An 8829-nucleotide genomic window follows, 5' to 3' on the forward strand; every position below is an offset into this window, starting at 1 on the left:
CTGTGGGAAAAGCAGTTCCAAAGCAACAAAATTACACCTTTTTAATTATTTAGAGTCCAAAATAAAACAGAAGATATCCCAATAAATGTATATAATAATAATAATAATAATAATAAATAATTTGAAATAGTAGAAATGTCGCTTATTTTTAATAGGCCTAATATAAGATCAAAAACTTAACCTAAGCGGTTTGTTTCTAGTCTTTTGTAGATAATTAACAGTTAGCAGATGAATGAGCCATTGTATTGNTAATAATAATAATAATAAATAATTTGAAATAGTAGAAATGTCGTTTATTTTCCCACAGTGGAGAAATTTAGGTGTGTCACACCTGCAATCTAAAAGCAGTTGGGAGCACACAAATTCACACAAAGTTAAAAAAAAATTAATAATAAAGACATAATAATTTAAAAAAATAAGTAAAACCGTATGGTAAGAAGTTTATAACATTGGAAAAATAATACTGTTCAGTTACCATACTGCACAATACAATAGTACAATATATTATTGTTTATAACCGTCAGTAAGCTAAAATTATTTGTGATAAATGTATAAGATACTTAGGCCTATCGTCAATTTATAACAAATTGCCCTTAAGACATATGCATTTTCACAAGGTGTTGCGTTTCTTGAAATGTTTTTAAACTGTTGTCCTTTATTTTATACTATTCTTATGCATTGTCAGTTTTTTCATAGATTATTATGTGAAAATTATTTTTAATAGGCCTAATATAATATCAAAAACTTAATCTAAGCGGTTTGTTTCTAGTCTTTTGTAGATAATTAACAGTTAGCAGATGAATGAGCCATTGTATTGTTTTATTATACGCCAGTAAATATAAATGGTTTTTAGGTTTTTACTCGCATTTCATAATGCGTATGTTCGGAAAAAAAAAAAACTCAATACACTTCTATTCATCATAGATCTATGATTCACGGCGCCACGAAGTCACGCGATACTCCAAATCCCGTTATCCCCCGCGCTCAGAGCTGTGCCAATGGAGGTGGAGGCGGCCATGTTGTAGCTGCAAAGCGGCGTCAGCGTCAGAGGGAATCGAATCGAAACACACTGGGAGAGTCCCCCCTCAATCCCTCTCTGCTGACCGCGCGGCTCGGAGGCATCGGCCCCTTCTTATTCCTGTTCCCAGAGCCGAGAAGCGGGAGCCACCATGAGCGGCGGGACGCCTTATCTGGGTAGTAAGATCAGCCTGATCTCCAAGGCCGAGATTCGCTATGAAGGGATCCTGTACACCATCGACACCGAGAACTCCACCGTGGCCCTTGCTAAAGGTAAGAGTTTTACCTGGGCTCAAGGTAAGAGGTTCCTCGAGGCTAAAGGTGAAGTGGAGGCGGTGTGTGGGTGTTTAACGGAAACTTAAGCTAGCTAACTGCTGCGGCTGAAGTTAGCTTGTTATTGAGAGCCTTTCAGTTTAAAGGTGTATGCTGTTGTTGTTTAAAAGACATATTAACTATTAAAGATTAGCTCTAATCTGAACACTAATAACACATTTTTCAACGTATTTTTTCATTTAGGAAGCCTTTATTTTATATATCCAAACAAAACTGTTCAACTACAGTCCCTTTTTGACCTTTAGTTCATAATGTAAATAAGCCTGTCTTATTTTCATTATGACAGACTTATGTCATAATGAGCATGGTACTGCGGCACCATGCAGTATTTTTCCAGAATTAGATGTTAATAGTTCTAATATTTTCGAAATTTAGCAAAGTCTTAGCTCTTCAGCAGGACAGAGTTCTTAAAATATGGAGAATAGCCCTTGAAGTGCTGATTCAGAAAAGGTGAATCAGACACTAACTTCACCATGCCCCTGAAGAAATAAACAGAGGGATCCAGATAACTCTGGACCTGGCCTCTAATTGACTATAAAGGGAAATTACACGGAATAATTAATGTAAACTCCAATGCTTATTTTAAAAACTATCAAAATTATTAAAAAATGAATTCAGTCATCAAATTTCTAATAAAATAGTTTCAAAGCAAGATGCTGATTAATTTTAATAGTTCTTGCTATTTACAGGATATTTTTATTTAATTTGAGCCAACTAATCAGTTTTGGGTAAACTGATCTCGATTTTAAACAACTTTGAAATTGTGGAAACAGAAGCAAACATCTGATTTTGGAGCATCTTCAGCTGGATTGTTGTGCAGGAAGGACGCCCTCTGACTTCTGAGGTTTATAAACTGTACATGAAAATAGGACAAAATCCAGCCTGTCACCAGACTGACTCACTGGCTTAGCTGTAAATCAGGGTTCACACATAATCAGTTTGAGTCGAGAGATTTAAGTGAAATGCGGCTTTTTCTGCTTGTTACTTATACCAGAATATGATTGAAATGATGTTTCATTCTGTTAAAGAAACTTAAAATCATCTGAGAGGCACAACAGAATTTAGCTCCAGTAAAAACAATAACTCCAGACGTGTTTCTGACTTACAGGACTTGCATTGTTAAAGATGAGTGACATCAGCTGATGTTAATCCATAAATCTCTTATGTTTAAGTGTCCGGAGCTTGTTGAGGAAAATCCCACTTTGCTGCTGTGTTTGTGCCCTGCGTGGTTTTTCATAATAAAAGTCTTTTCTGAAAGTAGGTAGAAAGGCTTTTAATTTGCCATGTTTAGCGCTGCTGGAAGTTCTTTTTTTTTTATCTTTATCTCGAAGTTAGGCCTCACTTTTTTTCCCAAAATGTAAAAATCTTTAGCTGTTTTTTTCCCGGATCGAAAGGGAAACTGAGTTTTTGGGGACGCAAAACGCTGCTGTGCTTTTTTGTTTGATTTTTGCAGGTTTCAGATTGGAAAATTTTGAACCTCAGTTATTTATGTAAACATGGAAAACGCTTACCTATTAGCCTAACCTCTAACCCGACCTATAACCCCAAAAGCACACATGACAACAATGGCGACCTACATGTTTATGGTTCTACTATAAATTAAATCATAACACCTTATAAAAACAGCTTTTTAGTTACTAATGAGAATTATATTTTGTTTGCAACTTTTCCTGTTAGTTTAAAGTTTCAGCCTGAATGTGGAGTTGTTGTTTTTTTTGTTTTTCTTTGCCACACCTCCTAACTGTCAAACTGTGATTCAGACACTGAGTTTTCTTTGCCTCAGTCCGCTCCTTTGGTACTGAGGATCGCCCGACGGACCGGCCCATTCCTCCGCGAGACGACATCTTTGAGTACATCATCTTCAGGGGCAGCGACATCAAGGACCTGACGGTGTGTGAGCCGCCCAAACCGACGTGCTCACTCCCCCAGGACCCGGCCATCGTCCAGGTATTTCTGTTCTTATGTCGCTGAGTGTCACTGGATTTTACTCAAATTCTCTCAGAGGCTTTTTGTTCTAATTAATAATGCAATAATTTTATAGCAAATTATTTTTTTGTCCTGCTTGGCAATAAATTAAACATGCAATAGTTTAATGACAAAAAGCAGAAATAATTATACAGTAAGTCGGGGAAAAAGGTCCCACATGTTTCCTTTATGAAGACAAAAAGTCACAATGAAATAAAACCAAACTATGATGAAAAACCAAAAACTACTCTAACCCTGGTTCTGACCCAGTTTCATGATCTCCTGTGCGTTTCTTCTTCTGCAGTCCTCCATCAGCACCAGCTCCTCCTCAGCGGCGGCCTCGGCTCCGACTCCCTTCCAGTCCTCTGGCTCCTACGGCCTTTTCAACAGAGCTCCGGCTCCCGCCTACAACCAGTTCAGCACCAGCCCACTGGTCTCGCCCCAGTTTGGACCCGTTGGTGTGGGTAAGTCGGGGCGGTGGGGAGGTTCTGCTTCAGGGCGGCATGATATCCAAGGGTTCAGAGTCTGTGAGTGGTTCTGGATCACGTTCTTCATGCCACAGGAAGTGAGGAGGCGTCGGGTCAGAGGCGTCGGTGTGAGGCCTTCGCCGCTTCCTCGACACGTTTTGATGATTTCAGATTCAGGAAAGTTGATTTAATGGGAGCAAAGGTTCGATAGATAAACTCATGTAGTCTGTGATTATTTCTTCAAAGCAGACATGTTGCACAATCGTTTCAAAATCCTGCTAATGATGATGATGATAAGTTGATACTGATGAAGTGCGTCTTACTTTTTTAAAAGCAATATGAAACTTTCAGCATTCCTCATTTTCATTTTTTATACTTTTTCCTGTAGAAGTAGTTAAAAAATTACTAATATCACAACTTTATTTTGGTAATATTATGATTTTATTCTCCTGTTATTTTGACTTTCTTTTCATACGTCTTTTTTTCTCGTATTATTACAACTTTACTCTCACATCAGTATGATTTTTTTTTTCTCCTATTATTTTGTTCTCGTAATATTATGAGTATATTCTCGTATCTTTAGGACTTTTTTCTTGTATTTTTAGAACTTTCTCGTACTTTTTTCTCCTATTGCGACTTATCTTTTACTACAACTTTATTCTCATATTATTAAGTAACTTTTGCACAACTTTTCTCTCATATTATGACAAAAAAATTTTTTTGCAATGTTATGACTTTATTCTTGTCATTTTTCTTCTGGCCCTAATACTCCATCCTACTTTCTGTTGTTGATCCGGTTCTATTTTTTTTACTATAAAAAGATCCAGAATCTTTTTTTTATTTTATTTTATTTTATTTTTTTTATTAAAGCTTGAGAACGTTCTCTTGGTGCGCCCCCTGCAGGACATTCCTGTAACATCACCTTTTACTTTGCGTCCAGTTGGTTCTGTTCATCTGCAGCTTTCCGAGTCTCGACTCCAAACTCAGAATAATTCTTTAGTCCCAGTATCAGCTGGACCCAAACTGGCATCTGTGTGTAAAGCAGAAGATCTTGATGGCTGGGAGAGTTTCCTCCTAACCTCCAGGTCAAAGTGTTCAGATTAGATCAGTGACATCAGATGGATGCATTATCGGTTCTGTTTAGGCACTAACTGGGTTCGTGTCGACTCAGCTCCAGCTCTCGGTGTGTGTGGTCGGTTGGTGTTCTGGTATCGATACACCCCAGATGTTCTGCAGATGTTGGTCCATCAGTCTGGAGCAGAGAGTGTTTCCAGGTCTCAGTTCTGTTGCTGTTCTCCCACACAGGGCGGTCCACAGTCTTCTTTATGAACTCCAGTCTGAGCGGTTCTGACTTGCGCTCTGTCGGGACTTTAACTGAAGGTAAAGACCAGCAGGAAGTGGACTCCCGGATCGGTACCAGTGGTGTGTGTGTCAGAGGGTGATGGTTCATCCTGTCCTCGGGTGTTTTCCTGTCCTGCTCATGTTGACCCACAAACACTCTGCTGGTGTTTTCCTGCTGCAGCAAATATTAACCTGCTTCTGACTTTTCACTCTTCACTGCTTCACCTTTTCTTTCTGCAGAAATTCAGCTGAAACAAACTGCAGACAGGAAGCTAACAAACTCCATAACTCTTTACTTCCAGGATCAGTTGTTCTCTAGGTTTATGAGAAAATGACTGAAATTCACAAATATCAAATTTTATATTTTTCTTCCACTGTAAAATCACCAAATCTTACCATATAGTTTCTAGTGTAAATATTTTGGTACTCTTTAAATGAGGCAAAACTAACTTACAAGTAACTTTTCATCAAAATATAGGAGCTTGTTTTAAGTCAATAATTCCTTAATACTGATTTAAAAAGTCCTGGTTCCATATTTCACTTATTACACGGGGAAAATGTGTTATTTTTAAAATAACAAATTTATTATGTAATGTGTTATTCCAATGAAACTAGTATTTTTCATCAATATTAAGGAATTAATGACTTAAAACAAGCTCCTATGGCTTGATGAAAAATTACATGTAAGTTAGTTTAGTCCTTTTTCAAGCGTAAGAAGATATTTTCTCTAGAAACTAGACAAAATGCTTAAGATTTTATGTTTCTTCAGTGTTGTTCTGTTTAACCTGCAGGTCGATCCGGTCTCTGGAGTTACTAATCAATCTTTAATTTGTCTCTCTCCTCGCCGGTTCTCCTCAGGCTGCAGCAGTCCCAGTCTGGAAGCTCTCAGGAAGAGTCCCACCCTGGATCAGGTGAGCCAGAGAGGCCCGTCTGTCCCGGCGTCCACCGCCACGGCTCCAGCCCCCGGTCTGGGACGGAGAAGCCCGGCACACGGCCGCGCCGCGCCGGCGGGTCCGTCTCAGAGCAGCCAGAAGGCCCAGCAGCAGGACGGAGTGGACAATCTGAGAGGTGAGAACCTCAGTTTCTGAAGATAAACATAGAGGGTAACCAGGGACCATGATACTGCCAGAGTCAGTCTGCCAAATAAAAACAAGCTCAGGGATCCAATCTGAACCTTGTAAACAAAATAGTTTGGGTCTGTTGGACAGAAAGCTGCAGACTGCTGCTCAAGTTCGTCATGGAAACAGATTAAAGGGGCAATATTATGTATTTTCCATCCACATTTGTAGCACAATCAAGTAACAATGTTACCTTCAGTTGTTATAAAAATGCTGACTATATAAAATACAACTTAAAAGAAATTTGACACCTTGAATTTGGGCCTCTGTCTCTTTAAAACTCCTGCTCTTTTTAAAACTCCACCTTCAGGAAGTCATCATCACATCACTCCTCCTACTAACCCTTTAACAACGTTTTTACCAGCGTTGCATTGAGAAGTAGCTCCTATAATGAGCTCACCAGGTGTTTGCTAATTACTGCTGGCTAGTCCAAAGGAGCGGAGTTGGAGAAGGCTCCTCTGTGAGGTGGAAGCTTGGAAACTGCAGCACGGAGTTTAGTGACGCAGCTGCTCCCTGGTCGCTGTGTGGAGACTCAAACTGTGTTGCTGTTCCAGGATCAGACGTCCAGAGCAGAGCTGAGGGCGATCAGGCGCGAGGAGAAGGCAGGGAGCCCAGTAAACGCTCCACAGGTCAAAGCTTTGTCCCCTCTGCAGCCATCCTGCATGCCCTCCATCTGTCTATTCGACTTCATCTCCACAGGGATGATGGAGACTCTGCATCTCCTCCATCATTCTGTCACTAAGGGTGTTTTCACACCTGACAGTCCGGTAGACTCGGTTAGATTGGAGACCAAAATTGCAATATTTGTTACATTTTCAACTGCTGCAGTTCTTTCATACTGCACTGTCAGACGATCCAAACATTTTGAAAAACCAGTTCCCCTCCTCACCTGTGGGGGGCGCTGCACTGAAGGATACGACATGAAAACCTCAGAAGAAGACACTGAGCACAACTTCCTTCTTCACGAAATGTAAAGAGAAACGGAGTGGCGTCAGATTTTAGCATTTGTAGGATTTCTCTCTTGTCTTTGGTAAAAGACGACGAGTCATTTCTTTAGACTCATGTGTTTTGGTTGCTTTTACCCAGAATGCCCTGCGCTGTAGTCCACTTCCTTTTCCGGTTCGCTTGCCGTTCACATATGCATTCAAACCTCTTCAAGAAACATCAACTTTTAGATAGTTTTTTTATTCGTTTTCAGTAGTTTTTACATGATCATCCCAGATGACAATGAGTTCTGTGGTGGAAAATTTTATTTTCAGATAATATATTATGACTTAATTTCCAGAAATTACTGTTTTTATTACACCCCACTTTTAATTTTAAGAAAATATGCAACATTTACATATTTTTGATTTGGTTAAATTTGATATTAATCACATTAAATTTTATTTTATTCCAACAGTTCTTATGTTTGATTTTGTCTTTGGTCTTTCTCTTGTCAGAAACTTTTCCATTTCTTGCCTGCTATGCTAGCTGGAAGAGCAAAGATGAATTTGACTGGCAGCCAGTTTGAAAATAAGCATCGGAAATATTTAAATTATTTTTACTTACATTTTATAAAAGAAAAAAAAACATGATTGAATAACAAATACATTTCAAATAAAAATGATGGGATTCAGTTTTGTTATTTTTTTTTTCTTCTCTCCAACTTTTTGAGACCCCCTCTTTGAAACCTTCTAATCCAGAGTTGGATTAAAAGCGGATTAGGCAGGACTGGTGTGAATGCATCCTAACTCCTGCAGCTCTTCATCCTCACCTTCTGTTCTACGGCTCCATCTCTGCATCTCCTCCATTTGTTCCGTTTCTCTTCTTCCTCTCGGCTGACGCTGCGCTTCTGTCTCTCTCCAGCAGGCGGCGGCGGCACGGCGAACCGGCGCGGCCGCGGGGGCGGCCATCACGGCAGGGGCCGCTTCAACGTGCGCCGAGACGGACCCGTGAAGTTCGAGAAGGACTTTGACTTTGAGAGCGCCAACGCCCAGTTCAACAAGGAGGAGATCGAGAAGGAGTTCCAGAGCAAGTTGAAGCTGAAAGGTTGGCGTTAACTGGTTATACTGGGAAATCTGAGGGAAGCATCACTGGGATGTAAAACTGAACACATCTCTTTAATTAAAGGAAATAGAAACAACCTGTAGGTTTTAGTTTTTGCAGCTAAACTGTGATTCTTTTGTCTCTCAGATGAGAAGTCGGAGAAAGCGCTGAATGGAGAGGATAAGGGAGACTCTGGAGTGGAAACCCAGAACAGTGAAGGCAACAACGAAGACGAGAGCGACCCGCTGGGCCCAAACTGCTACTACGACAAGTCCAAGTCGTTCTTCGACAACATCTCCTGTGACGACACGAGGTACGGAGCTGGTTCTGAATCCTGGAGGCAGACTGGTAGACGACACACAACGCCGCATGTGAACCGATTCCTGAACAGATCTGAACATGTAAACTGATTCCTGAACAGATCTGACCATGTAAACTGATTCCTGAACAGATCTGAACATGTAAACTGATTCCTGAACAGATCTGAACATGTAAACTGATTCCTGAACAGATCTGAACATGTAAACTGATTCCTGAACAGATCTGAACATGTAAACTGA

At 40.1% G+C, this 8829-nt stretch overlaps 1 protein-coding gene across 5 annotated transcripts; it reads left to right on the forward strand.

Annotated features, from left to right (window-relative positions):
• Positions 1-954: 954 nt before the first annotated feature.
• Positions 955-8690, forward strand: LOC103150277 (protein LSM14 homolog A-like). 5 transcript variants are annotated; one of them, XM_016680575.1, is made up of 8 exons: positions 955-1290; positions 3134-3297; positions 3620-3779; positions 5088-5162; positions 5982-6191; positions 6796-6870; positions 8090-8272; positions 8417-8690. In XM_016680575.1, the coding sequence occupies exons 1-8, from the start codon at positions 1170-1172 to the stop codon at positions 8677-8679; spliced, it is 1251 nt and encodes a 416-aa protein (XP_016536061.1). In that variant the 5' UTR covers positions 955-1169; the 3' UTR covers positions 8680-8690. The 5 variants fall into 5 exon arrangements, with proteins under 5 accessions (XP_016536061.1, XP_007569883.2, XP_016536063.1 ...); XM_007569821.2 differs by having other exon boundaries at positions 8093-8272; XM_016680577.1 differs by lacking the exon at positions 6796-6870 and having other exon boundaries at positions 956-1290.
• The last annotated feature ends 139 nt before the right edge of the window (positions 8691-8829 follow it).

The sequence above is a fragment of the Poecilia formosa genome, unplaced genomic scaffold (genome assembly GCF_000485575.1).
Source record: "Poecilia formosa unplaced genomic scaffold, Poecilia_formosa-5.1.2 Scaffold246, whole genome shotgun sequence".
In the NCBI taxonomy this organism is placed as follows: Eukaryota; Metazoa; Chordata; class Actinopteri; order Cyprinodontiformes; family Poeciliidae; genus Poecilia; species Poecilia formosa.

What these genes read in the sequence shown, in the direction of transcription:
- LOC103150277 (XM_016680575.1), top strand. Translation starts at nt 1,170, where the DNA reads ATGAGCGGCGGGACGCCTTATCTGGGTAGTAAGATCAGCCTGATCTCC. An exon ending in CGGAGTGGACAATCTGAGAG is followed by an intron (nt 6,192 to 6,795) that starts GTGAGAACCTCA and finishes TTGCTGTTCCAG; the next exon opens with GATCAGACGTCCAGAGCAGA. An exon ending in GCCCAGTAAACGCTCCACAG is followed by an intron (nt 6,871 to 8,089) that starts GTCAAAGCTTTG and finishes GTCTCTCTCCAG; the next exon opens with CAGGCGGCGGCGGCACGGCG.